At 45.3% G+C, this 22,598-nt stretch overlaps 1 protein-coding gene across 1 annotated transcript; it reads left to right on the top strand.

Moving 5' to 3' along the window:
* Positions 1 to 7,890: 7,890 nt before the first annotated feature.
* LOC149452898 (transmembrane protein 205-like) lies at positions 7,891 to 22,017 on the top strand. Its single transcript, XM_089688833.1, has 4 exons — positions 7,891 to 8,007; positions 15,603 to 15,703; positions 15,814 to 15,977; positions 20,650 to 22,017. The coding sequence occupies exons 2-4, from the start codon at positions 15,604 to 15,606 to the stop codon at positions 20,950 to 20,952; spliced, it is 567 nt and encodes a 188-aa protein (XP_089544959.1). The 5' UTR covers positions 7,891 to 8,007; position 15,603; the 3' UTR covers positions 20,953 to 22,017.
* Positions 22,018 to 22,598: the final 581 nt, after the last annotated feature.

The raw sequence follows: 22,598 nt of genomic DNA, 5'->3' as shown, positions 1-22,598 counted from the left end.
TTGAAACAGCAATGTTTTACTATGTAAAATTAGTTTTGAAAAAAATGACATTTTTTTAAAATTTTCAAATTTCCCGCCGCCGCCGGCGTCACAGGGACCGGAACACAGAAGCCGGATGCCGGCATCAGCCGGAGGAGATGGCCAGGGACGCTGCAGAGTACACATCGTGGGAGCGAAGGACAAGGTAAGCTCTGCAGGGACTCCCTATACAGCGCCTCATGGTAAGCCCGAGTGTAGCTCGGAGGGGTTACCGCTTTTGGTACAGAAACTTTACCCCGACTTACACTCGGGAATACCGCCAGGGGGGTTAATGTAAACAAGGTTATCAATATATGTTCATGTTTAGTTTGTCATTTTATATGTCCAAGAAGCTGTATTCCTTCATGAAAATGCAGAATCTGCTTCCTACTTATTTATTTATTATTTATTTCAGGTACTTATATAGCACCGCCAATTTACACAGCGCTTTACATATATATTGTACATTCACATCAGTCCCTAACCCTCAAGGGGCGTACAATCTAAGGTCCCTAACTCACATTCATACATACATACTAGGGACAATTTAGACAGGAGCCAATTCACTACCAGCATGTCTTTGGAGTTATACACAAAGTGGTACTTAACTACTCCCATTACCTTGGTTCCAGTCTGCCACGAGGAGCCTGCACTGCGTATAAAATGTAGACTGCCATTGATGACCAGCTTCTGAAAATGCCAGTTGCTTGGCAGCCTGCCTAGGAACGCTCACTTCTCCACATTGACACTCATCCATCAAGGGATTTTCTGATTTGCATAACTCCAATAATTAGCTCACTGCTTGCTTCATGCCTTTTGAAAGAACTACTGAGGCAAGCTGATGTGAGGTTTACAGGAAGCTATGTGCAGCACCCTGCTAGCCCCTCCCACCAGCCATGATCTGCCTGCATTGCATAGAGGAATGCAGAGACCCAGTGCTGATCTCACAGAAACTAAAATAGGATCTCTTTTGACATAAAAATCCTTCTAGGCAGCTTTTTTATATTTTAGGTTTAAAGCTGAATCCCAGGAATTCAGCCAATCTGTAAAATGTGCTGGCATGCTATGAGTTAAAGCGGAACTATGCTTAGTTCCACTCCAGCACTGTGATGTCCCGGAGATCCCCTCTGGCTGCTGCCGGCCGGTTTCTGGGTACCGATCTTCGGCTGATTTAATTGGCTGCATGTACAGGAGTTCAGTCTTCTCGTCGTTGCCAAAATTGTGCACCCAGCGGAGCTAAGCGTACAGCCGCAAACGGGCATGTCACAAGCTTTACTGCAGAAGAGACACGGGGGTTTATTCACTCAAACTTGTGATCAGTCATCATTTGTTAGACATGCATTTCTTTTGAATTTTTTGTTGCTATTCTGTCTCTCAGTGTTACAATACACCTAACATTCGATTTTTAGCCTGATCATTTCTTTGTGAGTGGGCAAACATTCAAAATCAGCAGGGGATCAAATACTTATTTCCTTCACTGTATAGATATACCCCAGTATACAAATAATACAAACTTTATCTGAGAAAAAATTAATAACAGTACATATATCCAATGTACAAGCAGGTATTGTCAGCAAAGGGCCTGATGGGTGTCCTAATGTAATTGTGCACATACACCCAGGTATAGATCATAGAGATAACTCCACATGAATGTTGCAGCAAAGTCCAGTTGCAGGGTTCCCTGAGGATGATCACACGCAGGGGCGGACTTGCAACTCATGGGGCCCCCGGGCAATTAGGGGATCATGGGCCCTTTTGTCCTTGCCCAAACTCAAAAAAGCCTATGAAAAAGGTACCAGGGGCATCTCATGGGGAACCCTACTGACCCCAGGCCCTCGGGCAGTGCCCGAGTTTCCAAATGGTCAGTCGGCCCCTGATCACACGTTAGTCTTGGTGTCAGAGACCAGAAGACAAGATCTGCTGTGATTAGGAGACCCTCCTGTTCTCCAACTAGACTGGTATGCAGCTTTTCACCAACAGAAACTGTGGTGTGGCATTGGAACTCAAAGCCAGCCTATCACTCTGTGCTTAGTCCCTAGTAGCGTCTAAACCAGTGGTTCTTATCCTTTTTTGAGCTATGGACCCCCCTCTAGAAATTATGATACAAATTTGAATGGTAAACATGGGCCAGCAACGAGTCAAGAGACACTTAACAGTTGGGGTTATAAGCAGTCGGCAAGGTGCATTTTCTTTAATTTCTTTAAATGAGAACCCATTGATTAGGACCAGGAGGGGGGCTGTATATTGATTGTAAATTGTATTTTTTATCTGACCCTCACGGACCCCTTGAAGCACCTCCATGGACCACCTAAGGACCTGGACCCCAGGTTAAGAACCCCTAATCTAATCTGTCAAGCAACCGGACCTCTAATTATCACAAATGGCCGTTGGATGCCTAACCTGGTTCTAGCCCATGCTGGTTGTTAAGGTGTTACTAAATCCAGGACCCTGCATTCACTATATCTGGTCTCCCCGGACCCTGCATTCACTATATCTGGTCTCCCCGTACCCTGAATTCACTATATCTGGTCTCCCCGGACCCTGAATTCACTATATCTGGTCTCCCAGGACCCTGCATTGACTATATCCAGTCTCCCCAGACCCTGCATTCACTATATCCTGTCTTCCCGGACCCTGCATTCACTATATCTGGTCTCCCCGGACCCTGCATTCACTATATCTGGTCTCCCCGGACCCTGCATTCACTATATCTGGTCTCCCTGGACCCTGCATTCACTATATCCGGTCTTCCGGACCCTGCATTCACTATATCCGGTCTCTCCGTACCCTGCATTCACTATATCCGGTCTCCCCGGACCCTGCATTCACTATATCTGCTCTCCCCGGACCCTGCATTCACTATATCTGGTCTCCCCGAACCCTGCATTCACTATAGGTGGTCTCCGCACCCTGCATTCATTATATCTGGTCTCCCAGGACCCTGCATTCACTATAACTGGTCTCCAAGGGCCCTGCATTCACTATATCTGGTCTCCCAGGACCCTGCATTCACTATATCTGGTCTCCCAGGACCCTGCATTCCCTATATCTGGTCTCCCAGGACCCTGCATTCCCTATATCTGGTCTCCCACAGTACACAGAACATGGAAATGCAATTATTTTTAGCAAATATAAACTCCTAATTACCTTTTCTCATCAGTAGTATATAGCACTCTTGTGACTTATATCAGTGTCCAGCACAGCACTGGTTAAAGCTTGTAGGAGGAGTTTTCATTCTCTTCTGACTTTCCTATGAGGCTGCATGACCCCTGACCCTCTGGACAGTACTGATTGGCCCTGTGCTGATCACATGCACTCTCCCAAAGACGAAAAACCTCTCTAGCCATACACACGAAACTGAGCATGTGCAGAGTGCCTCCTAGAGCTCTGTACTATCAGCAGATGTATTGGGGACAGTAGAAAAAGATTGAGAATCAGAGAAGACAGGATCAAACATCTTTTTTACACAATGCAGAGGATTAACCCCTTTAGATTCCACAGTGAGTATAACAAGCATGCTTTACTACATATACAGACTGATTTTACTGTTGTGGGTTTAGTAGCACTTTCTATAAACTAGCTATAAAATCCCAGACCAGAAGGTTAACTAAAACAACAGGAGCTGCATATAAACTCTATTGCAATAAACAGGTTCACCTACTAATATACTGGAAGGTGACCACTACATATGCAGTAGAACAGACATAGCTATCTGGTCCTGTGCATGTGAGATACCAACAACATGACAGGGATACTCTGTCTGTCACAATTATTCAGAAACACACCCAAGAAGCTATGGACAGCTGCAGTTAAACCATTGGAACATAGGAATACTTGCATAATAGTCTCTGCTTCTGGTCTGGGTGAAATACAACCACAGCAACAGCGCCTGTGTGTGTAGGCTCATGTGGCTCAGTTTCTCTCGATCTCCACTTCCTCCTGGGGTTTTTAACCTAGCCCACCAGGGACAGGACGTGATGCGCATAAATAGCTCACAACGCAGCCACTTACAAATACATACAGTGGAGGGTAGCAGATGCCTCCGCTGACACTGACACCCCTAAATAGGTCAGATATGAAATAAATTATATTCTTTCTCCTGGTGAGTGGCAATTCTCCTCACAGGAGACTTCGGCTGTGTCTGCCATATAAAGAAAAATTACTAAAAAAAAGCTGTTTTGGGCTTCTAGCAGTGATATAACCCCTTGGCGCTGGCACCTCCTGGACCCTTAGAGGGTTGGTGACGCTAGGAGGCGGGGTTGGGTTTAGGGTCATGTGACCACTGTGATTGGCTGTCACTCCACTTCCTCAAACTAAATCTTTCCAAAACAGAGCTCCTAGTTTTCCCCCCTGCCCGCGCCCCCCCCCCGACTTCTCCATCAAGACCAACAACACCACCATCAGTCCCACCCCTCAAGCCAGAGTACTGAGTACAGACTACTCCAATCTGTCCTTCCAGCCTCAGGTCCATTCGCTGACAAACTCATGTAGACTTCACCTCCGCAACATCTCCAAAATACGTCCGTTCCTAACCCCGGAAACTACTAAGCAACTCATTCACTCCCTTATTATTTCATAACTTGACTACTGTAACTCCCTCCTCATTGCCCTACCTCACCGCAGACTATCCCCGCTTCAGTCTATCCTGAATGCTGCTGCCAGACTCATCCACCTTACCAACCGCTCCGTATCCACCACCCCCCTCTGCCAATCCCTCCACTGGCTTCCGATTGCCCAACGGATAAAATTCAAAATGCTAACATTGACGTATAAAGCTGTTCATAATACTGCCCCAAACTACATCACCGACCTGATATCCAAATACCACCCAAAACGTACTCTCCGCTCCTCACAAGACCTCCTACTCTCTAGTTCCCTGGTCTCCTCCTCCCATGCCCATCTCCAGGGCTTCTCCAGGGGTTCCCCCATCCTCCTACCCCAATCCATCAGACTGTCACCTACTCTCCTCACCTTTAGGCGCACCCTGAAAACCTATCTCTTCAGGGAAGCCTACCCCACCCTCAGCTAATTACTGAATTCCTCCGCTCTTTCTACCACTCCATCCCCCACAGCTATTTCCTCCTGTACCACTATCCCCTCCCTCCTAGATTGTAAGCTCCCAGGATCAGGCCCTCGAACCCCTCGTGTATCGAATCGTATTGTTACTGTATTGTCTCCCACTATAATGTACAGCGCTGAGCAAACTATTGGCGCTATATAAATCCTGTATAATATAATAATAATAATAATAACAGTCACATGATCGGAAAATTCCTGATTGCAAGTAGCGCCAGTAAATGTGCCGGGAGTGCGCAGGGCGCGTGCTCTCGGCATGTTCGTTTACATTGGATATGCATATATGTGGCCTCTTGCCATCAAGGCCGAGCTGCTGAGTGGCTCCATATATGTGTACCGTTGGTGACAAGGAGTAAATCACTGATTTTCCCTTCACCAGAGATCCCATGACCATTGCCAAGTCCTTCACTCTGTAGGCACTGAAGAGAGCCTAGAGCAGCATTTTCTCCTATTGCTGCTCAACCCTCACTTGAACATGTTTGTACCTCTGTGACTTCTATATAGGCAAAACCTTTTTTTCATTTTGGATTTGCATAGTTATGCAGGCCACACACGAGTCGAATTCCAAATAAATTTTCTTTAGAAAATCGGAAATTTTGTGCATTTTGTAATGTGATGGCGACACCATTGATTGCAAAATTCAACCAACTCGGCCTTCAGTTGTTGCTACAGAAAAACATTTTTGTGGCTGATGATCAGTGCCCAGCAGTGCCACCCACCAGTTCCGCCCAGCAGTGCCGCCCACAAGTGCCCAGAAGTGCTGCCCAGCAGTGCCCACCTGTGCCCAGAAGTGCCACCCACCTGTGCCCATCAGTGCAGCCCAGCAGTGCTGCCAGTCAGTGCCCAGCAGTTGCGCCAGTCAGTGCAAACTATTAGTACCCATTATCAGTGTCAGCTCATCAGTGCCACCTATTAGTGCCGCCTATCCGTACCACCTCATTAGTGCCGTCTATTAGTGCCCATCAGTGTTGCCTATCAGTACCCATCAGTGCCGCCTATCAGTGCCCATCAGTGTTGCCTATCAGTACCCATCAGTGCCGCCTATCAGTGCCCATCAGTGCCGCCTATCAGTGCCCATCAGTGTTGCCTATCAGTACCACCTATCATTGCCCATCAGTGCCACCTATCAGTGCAGCCTCATCAACGCACATCAGTGAAGGAGAAAAATTACCTGTTTGCAAAATTTTATAATAGAAACAAAGAAACTTTTTTTTCTTCAAAATTTTTGCTCTTTTTTTTTTATATCATTCTACAGGACTTTGTACCATGAAAAAAATAAAACACCCAGCGACAATTAAATACCACCAAAAGAAAGCTCTATTTGCAAGAAAAAAACAATAACAATTTCATATGGGTACATTGTACCATGCAATTGTCATTCAAAGTGTGACAGCGCTGAAAGCTGAAAATTGGCCTGGGCAGGAAGGGGGTATAAGTGCCCTGTTGGCAAGTGGTTAATGGCAAAAAGTCAAAAATATAGTTTTTTTTTCAAAATTGTCGGTCTTTTTTTTTTTTAAGCGCAAAAAACAAAAATACACAGGCACATACCACCAAAAGAAAGCTCAATACGTGGGAAAAAAAGGACGTAAATTTAATTTGGGTGCAGTGTTGCATGACCGTGCAGTTGTCAGTTAGACTAACGCAGCACCATAACGCAAAAAATTGCCTGATCAGGAAGGGGGGGGAAATCCTCTGGAGGGCAAGTGGTTAATAGCAAAAAGTCAAAAATATTGTTTTTTTTTTCTGCAAAATTGTCGGTCTTTTTTTGTTTATAGTGTGAAAAATAAAAACCGCAGAGGTGATTAAAAGCCACCAAACGAAAACTCTATTTGTGGGTAAAAAACGACATAAATTTAATTTGAGTGCAGCATTGCATGACCGCGCAATTGTCAGTTAAAGTAACGCACAACTGTAACACACAAAATGGCCTGGTCAGGAAGGGGGGGAGGGAATCCTCTGGAGGGCAAGTGGTTAAAAATCTCCATAGGGCAGGGGTGGGCAACGGTGGCCCTCCAGCTGTTGTAGAACTACAAGTCCCATGAGGCATTGCAAATCTGACAGTTACAAGCATGACTCCCAAAGGCAGAGGCATGATGGGACTTGTAGTTCACCAACAGCTGGAGGGCCACAGTTGCCCACCCCTGCCATCGGGGACGGTTATTACATTTTTTTTTTGCCATCTGTGTCCTATTGGGGAGATTTCCCTTCACTTCCTGTCCCACAGCCAAAACAGGAAGTGAAAAGAAATCCTTGCAAATTAAAGGAATCCCTAGAGAATCCCCAGGTCACCAGAACTAGTGTCCCCATTGGAAGATTTCCCCTCTATTACTTTTCTGGGGACAACCCAAAATTTAGGATTTTCTTTCATTTTGTATGATAATGGTAAGTGGGACTAATAGAGAGGATGGATCTCCCTGTTGGGGACACAGACAGCAATAAACACCTGACAGGGGGTCCAATCCCTCTCCACGCCATTTTTAAAAAAGGTGTTGCCTTTAGTTCTACTCCAAGTGTCTGAGGGCACCCAGGGCAGCCCCACTGAAGCATGGTCAGGGTCATGCCTCTGCCTGGACTTTCTGGTATTTGTAGTGCCACCCTTCATTCAGCACCACATTACAGGACATAGACTATGCCAGCTGCCAATCATTCTACAGGACTTTGTACCATGTGACAGCTCAGCAAGAAAACTAATATTGACTCAAACAGGCTCCCGTCTTCCAGTGCCCGCCAGAAACCCCATAGCGACGGTAACCAAGCAGTAGAAAGTACTGTATTGGCCCAATGTCTGACCGGAGGCGCGGCTTGAACGCTGATTGGAGGGCAGATACGGGGGAGGTAATGGCTTTTCCCCTGCACCCGGAAGTCTCTGTCAGTCGCTGAGCTGCTCTTGGGTTGTTGGTGTGGTGCTGAAAGGTACAGGGGGCGGGGCTGGTGACGTCATGTATTTATACTCATGGCAAGTGTTAGCAGCATGCTGGCTGTGGAGGCCATTGGTGGAACTGCAAGTCCCAGCATGTGTGTGCTCTGGTGCTTGTTCCACAGCTGCCATAATCCCTAATTACCAGGAGCTGTGTCTGTTGTATATGTACCCCCCTGAGTGGGCTCTAGGTGTACACGTTCCCGCCTGTGGGCTCTAGGTGTACACGTACCCGCCTGTGTGTGGGCTCTAGGTGTACACGTTCCCGCCTGTGGGGGCTCTAGGTGTATGAGTGTACACACTGTGTATGGAGGTCAGTAGTGTTGTGTATGGTGCAACAGTGTGCTACCATACATGGTGTGCAATGACAATGGTGGAGAGGTATACGGGTGAAGTAACATGCAGTGTAGAGGTATGCGGGTGCAGTAGAGAGGTATATGGGTGCAGTAGCGTGCAGAGGTATGCAGGTGCAGTAGAGAGGTATATGGGTGCAGTAGCGTGCAGAGGTATGCGGGTGCAGTAGAGAGGTATATGGGTGCATTAGCGTGCAGTAGAGATGTATATGGGTGCAGTAGCGTGCAGTGTAGAGGTATGCTGGTGCAGTAGCGGCAGTGTAGAGGTATGCGGGTGCAGTAGCGGCAGTGTAGAGGTATGCGGGTGCAGTAGCGGCAGTGTAGAGGTATGCTGGTGCAGTAGCGGCAGTGTAGAGGTATGCGGGTGCAGTAGCGGCAGTGTAGAGGTATGCGGGTGCAGTAGCGGCAGTGTAGAGGTATGCGGGTGCAGTAGCGTGCAGTGTAGAGGTATGCAGGTGCAGTAGCATGCAGTGTAGAGGTATGCGGGTGCAGTAGCATGCAGTGTAGAGGTATATGGGTGCAGTAACAGGCAGTGTAGAGGTATGTGGGTGCAGTAGCAGGCAGTGCAGAGGTATGCAGGTGCAGTAGTGGGACATGTGAGTGCAGTAGCAGGCAGTAGAGAAGTACGTGGGTGCAGTAGCGATCGGTAGAGAGGTATGCGGGTGCAGTAGGAGTCCGTGGAGAGGTATGCGGGTGCAGTAGGAGTCCGTGGAGAGGTATGCGGGTGCAGTAGCGATCGGTAGAGAGGTACGCGGGTGCGGCAGCGATCGGTAGAGAGGTACGCGGCTGCGGCAGCGATCGGTAGAGAGGTACGCGGCTGCGGCAGCGATCGGTAGAGAGGTACGCGGCTGCGGCAGCGATCGGTAGAGAGGTACGCGGCTGCGGCAGCGATCGGTAGAGAGGTACGCGGCTGCGGCAGCGATCGGTAGAGAGGTACGCGGCTGCGGCAGCGATCGGTAGAGAGGTACGCGGCTGCGGCAGCGATCGGTAGAGAGGTACGCGGCTGCGGCAGCGATCGGTAGAGAGGTACGCGGCTGCGGCAGCGATCGGTAGAGAGGTACGCGGCTGCGGCAGCGATCGGTAGAGAGGTACGCGGGTGCGGCAGCGATCGGTAGAGAGGTACGCGGGTGCGGCAGCGATCGGTAGAGAGGTATGCGGGTGCGTTAGGAGTCCGTGGAGAGGTATGCGGGTGCAGTAGCGATCGGTAGAGAGGTACGCGGGTGCGGCAGCGATCGGTAGAGAAGTACGCGGGTGCGGCAGCGATCGGTAGAGAGGTACGCGGGTGCGGCAGCGATCGGTAGAGAGGTATGCGGGTGCGTTAGGAGTCCGTGGAGAGGTATGCGGGTGCAGTAGCGATCGGTAGAGAGGTATGCGGGTGCGTTAGGAGTCCGTGGAGAGGTATGCGGGTGCAGTAGCGATCGGTAGAGAGGTATGCGGGTGCGGCAGCGATCGGTAGAGAGGTATGCGGGTGCTTCAGCGATCGGTAGAGAGGTATGCGGGTGCGGCAGCGATCGGTAGAGAGGTACGCGGGTGCGGCAGCGATCGGTAGAGAGGTACGCGGGTGCGGCAGCGATCGGTAGAGAGGTACGCGGGTGCGGCAGCGATCGGTAGAGAGGTACGCGGGTGCGTTAGGAGTCCGTGGAGAGGTATGCGGGTGCAGTAGCGATCGGTAGAGAGGTATGCGGGTGCGTTAGGAGTCCGTGGAGAGGTACGCGGGTGCAATTGTATGCAATCAGGCAGTCCCTCATACTACATAGTTGAAGGTAAATTTAAAGGAAATTGAACAAGAAAATTGTATAATGTGTAGCCGGCGTTAGTTCTCCACCCATATATGAAAAGATCTGTATAATATGCATAGAATTATTTTGCCATATTAAAGTTATTTAATGTTCAATGAGATCTTGATTCACCATGGGAAATGCATAACTAACAGTTGGATTTCTCTACAGCAGTCCTCGGTTCAAAAACTTACCCAAGGTCTATGAACCGCATTGTTGTATATGCAGAACTTTCTCCTGGGATCTGCACCCTCTTGGGTTATAGAATAGTGACACGATGACACTAGGATCCCGAAACAATGACATGAACAAAAGAACATTGATACTTGGGGGTCCCTGGACCAACCAAGGCACATTCACACTTTGTTGATTACCATCCCATGCTCTTTACCAGTCTAATATACGAGGGTTCAAGTCAAACCGGGACTTTTAATTTTACAGCTATAAAAAGTGATGCTAGCGTGACGGTACACACAGTAGTAAGTGGTAAGTCTGTTCTATTACTGATAGACGGTGCACATGTCACAGGCCAGTCCAGAGACAGTTACTCAAGATGGCAGACAGCAGTGTTAGTGCGTGTATGGAACAGTGTGTGGTGATGAAGTTTCTTGTGAACCAAGGGTTAAAACCCACGGATATCTACAGAAGACATCAAGCGCAGCATGGGGATGAGACGCTCAGCCACAGGAAGATATTTGAATGGTGTAAACATTTTTAAAGTGTGGCAGTACAGTGGCTAAGTGGTTAGCACTTCCGCCTGACAGTACTCGGGTCGCTGGTTCGAATCCCAACCACGGCACCACCTGCCTGGAGTTTCCATGTTCTCCCTGTGCCTGCGTGGGTTTCCTCTGGGTACTCCGGTTTCCTCCCACACTCCAAAGACATGCTGGTAGTTAATTGGTTCCTGTCTAAATTGTCCCTAGTATGTGTATGTATGAATGTGAGTTAGGGACCTTAGATTGTACGCCCCTTGAGGGTTAGGGACTGATGTGAATGTACAATACATATGTAAAGCGCTGCGTAAATTGACGGTTCTATAGAAGTACAATAAATAAATAATAAAGATGGTCGTACGTCCATCAGCAACGATCCCGGCCATGGTGGTTCCCAGCCCACAGCAGTCATTCCTGTGAACATTCGGTGTGTGGAAAGCCTGATCCTGAATAATTGACGTATAATCTGTCGTGAAATTGCACAAGAGATGAATCTTTCTGTGGGAAAGGTGAACACAATGATGACAGAGTGAAGCCGGCTGTCCTTGGATGGGTCAGGCATACTGACAAATCTTTCTACGCCAAAGCTTTCCAGGCATTAGTTAAACGCTGGGATAAGTGCATAAATGTAGCAGGGGAGTATGTGGAAAAATAAATGCAGTTTCCACTCCTTGAAATTTGTTGTTTTATTACATAAACTCAGAAGTCCCCATTTGACTTGAATGCCCCTCATATTTTGCAATAGTCCATAGCGAATACAAAGTTCACATTAATAGACTGCTAAAGTGAAAAACACAAATTTCTGTGTGTTTGTTAACCGGTCTGTTCTTATCTATTGGTGAGCCTTCTGTATAATGACTCGGCAATATCTTACTGTGTTCCAAGGCACAATAATACCATATTCTGAAACAGGACCCGGGTTACTGTAATAAGAAATTACAGGGGAATAAGACACTCAGGAGCCGGGTTACTGTAATAAGATATTACAGGGGAATAAGACACTCGGGAGCCGGGTTACTGTAATAAGATATTACAGGGTAATAAGACACTCGGGAGCCGGGTTACCGTAATAAGATATTACAGTGGAATAAGACACTCGGGGGCCGGGTTACCGTAATAAGATATTACAGGGGAATAAGACACTCGGGGGCCGGGTTACCGTAATAAGATATTACAGGGGAATAAGACACTCGGGAGCCGGGTTACTGTAATAAGATATTACAGGGGAATAAGACACTCGGGAGCCGGGTTACTGTAATAAGATATTACAGGGGAATAAGACACTCGGGAGCCGGGTTACTGTAATAAGATATTACAGGGGAATAAGACACTCGGGAGCCGGGTTACTGTAATAAGATATTACAGGGGAATAAGACACTCGGGAGCCGGGTTACTGTAATAAGATATTACAGGGGAATAAGACACTCGGGAGCCGGGTTACTGTAATAAGATATTACAGGGGAATAAGACACTCGGGAGCCGGGTTACTGTAATAAGATATTACGGGGTAATAAGACACTCAGGAGCCGGGTTACCGTAATAAGATATTACAGGGGAATAAGACACTCGGGAGCCGGGTTACCGTAATAAGATATTACAGGGGGAATAAGACACTCGGGAGCCGGGTTACTGTAATAAGATATTACAGGGTAATAAGACACTCGGGAGCCGGGTTACTGTAATAGGATATTACAGGGGGAATAAGACACTCGGGAGCCGGGTTACCGTAATAAGATTTTACAGGGTAATAAGACACTCGGGAGCCGGGTTACCGTAATAAGATATTACAGGGGGAATAAGACACTCGGGAGCCGGGTTACCGTAATAAGATATTACGGGGTAATAAGACACTCGGGAGCCGGGTTACCGTAATAAGATATTACAGGGGTAATAAGACACTCGGGAGCCGGGTTACCGTAATAAGATATTACAGGGGAATAAGACACTCGGGAGCCGGGTTACCGTAATAAGATATTACGGGGTAATAAGACACTCGGGAGCCGGGTTACCGTAATAAGATATTACAGGGTAATAAGACACTCGGGAGCCGGGTTACCGTAATAAGATATTACAGGGGGAATAAGACACTCGGGAGCCGGGTTACCGTAATAAGATATTACAGGGGAATAAGACACTCGGGAGCCGGGTTACCGTAATAAGATATTACAGGGGAATAAGACACTCGGGAGCCGGGTTACCGTAATAAGATATTACAGGGAGAATAAAGACACTCGGGAGCCGGGTTACCGTAATAAGATATTACAGGGGGAATAAGACACTCGGGAGCCGGGTTACCGTAATAAGATATTACAGGGTAATAAGACACTCGGGAGCCGGGTTACCGTAATAAGATATTACAGGGTAATAAGACACTCGGGAGCCGGGTTACCGTAATAAGATATTACAGGGTAATAAGACACTCGGGAGCCGGGTTACCGTAATAAGATATTACAGGGAGAATAAAGACACTCGGGAGCCGGGTTACTGTAATAAGATATTACAGGGTAATAAGACACTCGGGAGCCGGGTTACCGTAATAAGATATTACAGGGTAATAAGACACTCGGGAGCCAGGTTACCGTAATAAGATATTACAGGGGTAATAAGACACTCGGGAGCCGGGTTACTGTAATAAGATATTACAGGGTAATAAGACACTCGGGAGCCGGGTTACCGTAATAAGATATTACGGGGTAATAAGACACTCGGGAGCCGGGTTACTGTAATAAGATATTACAGGGGGAATAAGACACTCGGGAGCCGGGTTACTGTAATAAGATATTACAGGGGAATAAGACACTCGGGAGCCGGGTTACCGTAATAAGATATTACAGGGGGAATAAGACACTCGGGAGCCGGGTTACTGTAATAAGATATTACAGGGTAATAAGACACTCGGGAGCCGGGTTACTGTAATAAGATGTTACAGGGTAATAAGACACTCGGGAGCCGGGTTACCGTAATAAGATATTACAGGGGAATAAGACACTCGGGAGCCGGGTTACTGTAATAAGATATTACAGGGTAATAAGACACTCGGGAGCCGGGTTACTGTAATAAGATATTACAGTAGTAATAAGACACTCAGGAGCCGGGTTACTGTAATAAGATATTACAGGGGGAATAAGACACTCAGGAGCCGAGTTACTGTAATAAGATATTACAGTAGTAATAAGACACTCAGGAGCCGGGTTACTGTAATAAGATATTACAGGGGAATAAGACACTCGGGAGCCGGGTTACTGTAATAAGATATTACAGGGTAATAAGACACTCGGGAGCCGGGTTACCGTAATAAGATGTTACAGGGTAATAAGACACTCGGGAGCCGGGTTACCGTAATAAGATATTACAGGGGGAATAAGACACTCGGGAGCCGGGTTACTGTAATAAGATATTACAGGGTAATAAGACACTCAGGAGCCGGGTTGCTGTAATAAGATATTACAGTAGTAATAAGACACTCAGGAGCCGGGTTACTGTAATAAGATATTACAGGGGAATAAGACACTCGGGAGCCGGGTTACAGTAATAAGATATTACAGGGTAATAAGACACTCGGGAGCCGGGTTACTGTAATAAGCTATTACAGGGGTAATAAGACACTCAGGAGCCGGGTTACTGTAATAAGATATTACAGGGGGAATAAGACACTCGGGAGCCGGGTTACCGTAATAAGATATTACAGGGGTAATAAGACACTCGGGAGCCGGGTTACTGTAATAAGATATTACAGGGTAATAAGACACTCAGGAGCCGGGTTGCTGTAATAAGATATTACAGTAGTAATAAGACACTCGGGAGCCGGGTTGCTGTAATAAGATATTACAGGGGTAATAAGACACTCGGGAGCCGGGTTACCGTAATAAGATATTACAGGGGGAATAAGACACTCGGGAGCCGGGTTACCGTAATAAGATATTACAGGGTAATAAGACACTCAGGAGCCGGGTTACTGTAATAAGATATTACAGGGGGAATAAGACACTCAGGAGCCGAGTTACTGTAATAAGATATTACAGGGTAATAAGACACTCGGGAGCCGGGTTACTGTAATAAGATATTACAGGGGAATAAGACACTCAGGAGCCGGGTTACTGTAATAAGATATTACAGGGGGAATAAGACACTCGGGAGCCGGGTTACCGTAATAAGATATTACAGGGTAATAAGACACTCGGGAGCCGGGTTGCTGTAATAAGATATTACAGGGGTAATAAGACACTCGGGAGCCGGGTTACCGTAATAAGATATTACAGGGGGAATAAGACACTCGGGAGCCGGGTTACCGTAATAAGATATTACAGGGTAATAAGACACTCAGGAGCCGGGTTACTGTAATAAGATATTACAGGGTAATAAGACACTCGGGAGCCGGGTTACTGTAATAAGATATTACAGGGGAATAAGACACTCAGGAGCCGGGTTACTGTAATAAGATATTACAGGGGGAATAAGACACTCGGGAGCCGGGTTACTGTAATAAGATATTACGGGGGAATAAGACACTCAGGAGCCGAGTTACTGTAATAAGATATTACAGGGTAATAAGACACTCGGGAGCCGGGTTACTGTAATAAGATATTACAGGGGAATAAGACACTCAGGAGCCGGGTTACTGTAATAAGATATTACAGGGGGAATAAGACACTCGGGAGCCGGGTTACCGTAATAAGATATTACAGGGTAATAAGACACTCGGGAGCCGGGTTACTGTAATAATCAGAATATGATTGTGTTTCCTCAGGATGGTGACAGAAGGAGAGCCGGGAAGCCTGGTGAAGGTGATCTATCTTCTGGTGCTGTCTGCATCATGGGGTATGCAGTTCTGGACGACTTTTGTAGCAGGTGAGACGATCTTACTGTCTTTTTGATTTTTTTTTTCTCCTGATATATCTTTTCTATATGTTTTATCCCCCTTGCTGTAGAAGACCTGACACACATTTTCTCTCCTGCAGGGTTTGTTTTGATCAGAGGGGTGGCCCGGCACACATTTGGGCTGGTACAGAGTAAGCTGTTCCCATTTTATAACCACTTAGTCATGTGCTTTTCATTTTTGAATCTGGCCGTGTACGCCGTGTACCATCCACGGGACCTGCTGTCACCCAGCGAGAGTGTTCAGGTGAGCGTTGTGGCTATCCGTAATCTTTCCCACTCATCCCACTGATCATTTTAACCACACTTCTCTTCTGTCTTCTATCTGGTGCATCTCAAAATTCTAAACAGTCAGCGGGGGACCTGAGAATAGGAGGATCGGGGCTGCTCTGTGCAAAACCACTGCACAGAGCAGGTCAGTATAACGTGTTTGTTATTTTAATAAAAAAAAAGAAGACTTTAGTAACACTTTAAAATGGAAGTAAACCCACTTTTATATATTTTTCATACAGGTAAGCTTATAATAAAACTGAACCTTTAGTATCGCTCTAAGCTGGCCACATATTAGTCGTTTTTTGAACAAACGTTTGTACGGAAATTCCCAATACATTTGGTGACTCGTTTGTTGTTCAAAAGTACTTCAGTTTGATTTTAACATTTGCTTTTGGAACAAAAGGAAAACCACATTCGCTGCTTGTTTATTTGAGAAAAAGTCAGTTTCGACATTGTCTTGTCACTGCAGTTACAAACAAGCATCCCTTTGACCCCACTAATGGCATTCTTAAGAAGAAATGTTTTAATGAAATTTTATTAGTATATGTCCAGCTTTAAACAACCTATCGGTGTCCTGGGTTCTTGGGTAATTAGGAACTGCAGGACATAGAAAAGCAGAACTAGATCAGAGGGAGGAGGAGCAGGGAGGGGATAGCCGAGGTTAGGTGGGAAGCAGGGGCGGACTGACAACTCATGGGGCCCCCGGGGCAATAGGGGATCATGGGGCCCCTGTGTTCTTGCCCAAACTCAAAAAAGCCTATGAAAAAGGTACCAGGGGCATCTCATGGGGCCCCCTACTGACCCCGGGCCCTCGGGCAGTGCCCGAGTTTCCAAATAATCAGTCCACCCCTGGTGGGAAGAGATTCCACCTCTGTAACAATCCTACTAATGAAGGCATGTTAAGCGTGATGATGTCGATGCTTCTATCGGTGTTAAAGGGACCGGTCACCCTGCTGCACATAGAGCGGGTACAGAAGTCTGGTCCCCTGGACAGGAAATGCTGAAAAAATAGCCTCTGAAGGTTGACTTTGGGGAAAATACCACAACAATGCAGAAGAAAATCTTTTATGCGAGGACACAGGACAACAAGATCGAAAAAGTTACCAACATACCTGCAGAAAACAATTTTTGCCTAAAGATAAGACTTAAACCTCCCATTAAAGCCCAACCCAACAAAAATAATCTATTGCAGTGAGGCTGTACCAGGGGCAGACTGAATACTCATGGGACCCCCGGGCAATAGGAGATCACGAGGCCCCTGTGTCCTCACCCACAATCAAACCACACTCAAAAAAGCCTATGAAAAGGTACCAGGGGCATCTCATGGGGCCCCCTACTGACCCAGGGCCCGAGTTCCCAAATGGTCAGTCTGCCCCTGGGCTCTACCCACTCTGCAAGGGTTAATAGCTGGTTTTGTCTAGGGGAGAGAAGAAATAAATTTGCCTACCTGATCCTCCCCGGCAGATGACGCTCCCGCACAATCCCTGGTCTGATCATGATGACGTCAGGACCCTAGAGTGTGGGGTGTCAATGCTGCGGGGAGGAAAGGAGGATCAGGTAAGTATATTTCCTTTTTAATTTCCACTAGACATAAATGAGCAATTAACCCTTGCAGTACGGGCACAGCCCCACTGCAGGAGATATTTTTTTATTTGTCCAGAGTTGGGCTTTATTGTCTTATATGTTTGAGGAACTCCGTTGCCAACATCTGTGTGCTTAAAGTAATACTAAAGCTAAAAACAATTTTTATTGTAATGCATTCCTTGCATTAAGGTAAAAAAACGTTTTATATACAGTATCTGTGTCCTCTCACTTGTCTGTGTGAAGGGGAAGGGAGGGGAAAATAGATCCAGTGTTGTACATGGCTGCATCTCTTCTCTCCAATAGCTTCCACTACTGTCTCTGAGCCAATGAGGAGGGAGAGAGCAGAGAGAGACACTGCGCTTGTGCACATCACTGGATCAAGAGAGGGCTCAGGTAATTACAGGTGTACCTCGGGTTACGAATGGAATGCGTTCTCCGGCAGGTTTCGTATTGTGAAAAATGTGTAAACTGAAACGTGGTTTCTCATAGGAATGCATTGAAAACCATTGAATCCATTCCGAAGGTCAGAAAAAAGTTTAAAAAAAAAGTTGCTGTCACTATAGGTCAGTGCCGGTTTTTAAATGTAATTACCGGCTTTTTTTTCTTCTTCTCTATAGCTGAGAGAATCATCTGTCACTTTCCCCCCAGCTAAAAGAAAGAGAGTTTCCTTTTAGTTGATTTCCCCCCAGTTAAAAGAAACAATGTTTCCTTTTAATTTGTTTCGTGAGATAAAAGAAACAAAGTATCCTTTAGCTCCGGGGAAAGTGACAGCTAATTCTGTGAACTATAGTGAAGAAAAAAAAAAAAGCCGGCAATTGCATTTAAAAATCAGCACTGACATACAGTTCGTATTGCGAAAAAAATTAGTAAACTTAGGCATTATTTTTGTTGGATTTTCATTTGAAAACCGAAAATGATGTTATCCAAGGCATTCGTAAACTGAGGTACACCTGTATAAGGATAGGGAAGGGGGTCTGCATGCAGAAGGTGTTTTACCTTAATGCAACAAATGCATTAAAGTAAAAACTGTTCTGCCTTTAGAACCACTTTCATTTGTAATTATTTAGTCAAATCTTTATTATACAAATATTTACATGTAGGGTGCCAACATGATACAGTTTGCTGAGGATGCTGGGTTTTCTTAAGGGAAAGCCCAGCGTGCTATGTATGTGGCTGCTTGGGTGTACAGTAGGTAACTAGGGCCCTTTGCCTACTAATTTCAGTGTGTGTGTGTAATTTAATTTGAGGTATTGCAGTATTTTATTTGTATAAAAATATACAGTGACTTGAAAAAGTATTCCTCCCCCATTAAAATTGTCCACATTTTGTCATGTTACAGCCAAAAATGTAAATGTATTTTATTGGGATTTTATGTGATAGACCAACACAAAGTGGCACAAAATTGTGGAAGGAAAATGATAAATGGTTTTCAACAATTTTTGCAAATAAATATCTGAAAAGTGTGGTGTGCATTTATGTTCAGCCCCCTTTCCTCTGATACCCCTAACTAAAATCTAGTGGAACCAATTGCCTTCAGAAGTCACCTAATTAGTAAATAGAGTCCACCTGTGTGTGATTTAATCTCAGTATAAATACAGCTGTTCTGTGAAGCCCTCAGAGGTTTGTTAGAGAACATTAGTGAACAAACAGCATCATGAAGGTCAAGGAACACACCAGACAGGTCAGGGATAAAGTTGTGGAGAGGTTTAAAGCAGGGTTAGTTTATTAAAAATATCCCAAGCTTTGTACATCTCATGGAGCACTGTTCAATCCATCATCCGAAAATGGAAACAGTATGGCACAACTGCAAACCTACCAAGACATGGCCGTCCACCTAAACTGACAGGCCGGGCAAGGAGAGCATTAATCAGAGAAGCAGCCAAGAGGCCCATGGTAACTCTGGAGGAGCTGCAGAGATCCACAGCTCAGGTGGGAGAATCTGTCCACAGAACAACTATTAGTCGTGCACTCCACAAATCTGGCCTTTATGGAAGAGTGACGAGAAGAAAGCCATTGTTGAAAGAAAGCCATAGTAAGCCCCGTTTGCAGTTTGCAAGAAGCCATGTGGGGGACACAGCAAATGTGGAAGAAGGTGCTCTGGTCGGATGAAACCAAAATTTAAATTTTGGCCTAAAAGCAAAACGCTATGTGTGACAGAAAACTAACACTGGCCATCACCCTGAACACACCATCCCCACCGTGAAATGTGGCAGCAGCATCATGTTGTGGGGATGCTTTTCCTCAGCAGGGACAGGGAAGCTGGTCAAAGTTGATGGGAAGATGGATGGAGCCAAATACAGGGCAATATTAATAAAAAACATGTTCAAGTCTGAAAAAGACATGAGATCGGGGCAGAGGTTCACCTTCCAGCAGGACAACGACCCGAAACATCCAGCCAGAGCTACAATGGAATGGTTTAGGTCAAAGCATATTCATGTGTTAGAATGGCCCAGTCACAGTCCAGACCTAAATCCAATGGAGAATCTGTGGCAAGACTTGAACATTGCTGTTCACAGACAATCTCCATCCAATCTGACAGAGTTTGAGCGATTCTGCAAAGAAGAATGGGCAGAAATGTCCCTCTCTAGATGTGCAAAGCTGGTAGAGACATCCCCAAAAAGACTTGCAGCTGTAATTTCAGCGAAAGGGGGTCCTACAAATTATTGACTCCTGGGGGCTGAATACAAATGCCGCCACACTTTTCAGATATTTACTTGTAAAAAGTTTTAAAAACCATTTATCATTTTCCTTCCACTTCACAATTATGTGCCACTTTGTGTCGGTCTATCACATAAAATCCCAATAAAATACGTTTGTTTTTGGTTATAACATGACAAAATGTGCAAAATTTCAAGAGGTGTGAAGACTTTTTCAAGGCATTGTAGGTTAACGATTTTTTTTTATTACTGAATAAAATGCATAAAAAATAGAAATGTAAACTAGAGATATCCTTTAATATATTGTACATCTCCCTTTCAGTCTTATTATCTTTACTAGATCTTTTTTGGCCTTTCTCAGGCTCCCTCTCTTACCTTCTTTTTTTCTTTCCTTTCCCCTAACAGATTGCCCTCTTCTTTATATCACTTATTGTGTCTGCACTGAATGCCCGCTGGTTCTCACCCTCCACGTCCAAGGTCATGTTCAAGATGCATGCCATTGAGCGGGAGCACAGCCTGGGTCAGGGGATCGGGTTGAGCGCCAATAGTGAAGGCTACAAACTCCTTCAGGAGAAGGATCCCAAATACCGGGCTCTGCGGAAATCATTCCTACGCTACCATGGCATTTCCTCTCTCTGTAACCTGGTGTCCGTATTGTGTAATGGAGCCAATGTTGTGTTCACTGCCCTCCTGCTGCCCACTTTGTAGAGCATCCCTGGAGGGGTGTCTGCATTTTACATGAAAGGGTCAGTCCATCCCCCAACAAGCATTATATGGGTAGATGTTGGTTGGATCACACATGGATAGAGTAAGGAAGGGTTAGTACTTCTGTCAAGTTTTTATTGCTTCTTATATCCCTGTATGGAAGAGTTTTCCTCTCTTTTTCTATATTTGATGGGTGTCACACAGAACAGGAAGTGATAGTTTTACTACTTCCTTTCTATTTGATGAGTGTCATACAAAACACAAAGTGAAGGAAAATCTCCCTACATTTGTTCTATATAATGGGAGGGGGGGGGGGGTTTACTAAAACTGGAACGTGCATAATCTGGTGCAGCTCTACATAGAAACCAATCAGCTTCCAGGTTTTATTGTCAAAGCTTAATTGATCAAGCTGAGGTTAGAAGCTGATTGGCTACCATGCAGAGCTGCACCAGATTTTTCACTCTTCGGGTTTAGTAAATCTCCCCCATAGTGTCTTCTGCATTAAAAAAAAATCCTGCCTTTTCCTCACTATTTTAGTTTTAGTAAATCTCCCCTGATGTGTGTCAGACAGAACAGGAAGTGAGGGAAAATTTCTTAACCTCCATTTTATTTGATGGTTGTCACACAGAACATAAATGAGGTTTCAATGGGGGCAGAGTGAGGATCAGACTTGTACTGCTGTCGCCTTTCACTTCTTGTCTAGGTGATGGTTCAGGTGATATCACATGGAACAGGAAGAGAAGAGAAATTCCCTCTGCGGGGGCACAGACAGCATATACAATCTGTCACCATATCTACAACTTCTTTTTGTGTGCAAAACATTAACAAAAAAAGTTTTAACTGCAGTTAAGCCTAAAGTCCATAAACATCCATCTAATAACTGAAATATATGTGTGGACCTAGCCTTGAAAATACAGAGACCAGCACATTGTGGCAAAAGGATCAAACAATTACCTTTTTGCTGTCTTTTATTTTTTTTGTAATTTTAGTTCATTTATTGTAAAGGAACTTTAATCACTCTGCCTTGTAAATTTTGTAATGAGAATAAAATCTATCATTTCTATAAAATGGCCTTAGACTGGTTTTCTTTTAACTATTTCAATACCGGGCACTTTTACACTTTCCTGCCAGGCCATTTTTCACGTTTCAGCGCTCTCACACTTTAAATGACAATTGCGCGGTCATACAACATTGTACCCAAACTAAAATTTTATCATTTTCTTCACACAACTAGAGCTTTCTTTTGGTGGTATTTAATCATCGCCGGGGTTTTTATTTTTTGCTAAATTAACAAAAAAAGACCAAAACTTTTGAAAAAAAAAACATTTTTCTTTGTTTCTGTTATAAAAGTTTACAAATAAATAATTGTTCTCATAAATTTAGGCCGAGATGTATTCTGCTACATGTCTTTGGTGAAAATAACCCAAATTAGAATGTATTATTTAGTTTGTAGGAAAGTTATAGAGTTCACAAACTATGGGATATATCTGAAAATTGATCAATCCTGAAGTACTGACAGCCAATCTAATTTCTTGAGGTCCAAGAATGTCAGAACAGTACAGATATCCCCCAAATGACCCCTTTTTGCAGAGTAGACAGTCCGACGTACTTTTTAAGAGGAATGGCGGGTTTTTTGAAGTTGTATTTTT

This window comes from Staurois parvus, unplaced genomic scaffold, assembly GCF_062004578.1.
Source record: "Staurois parvus isolate SC_StPar_1 unplaced genomic scaffold, SC_StPar_1.0 ptg000456l, whole genome shotgun sequence".
Taxonomy (NCBI): domain Eukaryota; kingdom Metazoa; phylum Chordata; class Amphibia; order Anura; family Ranidae; genus Staurois; species Staurois parvus.
This window is presented reverse-complemented; position numbering and strand designations above follow the sequence as displayed.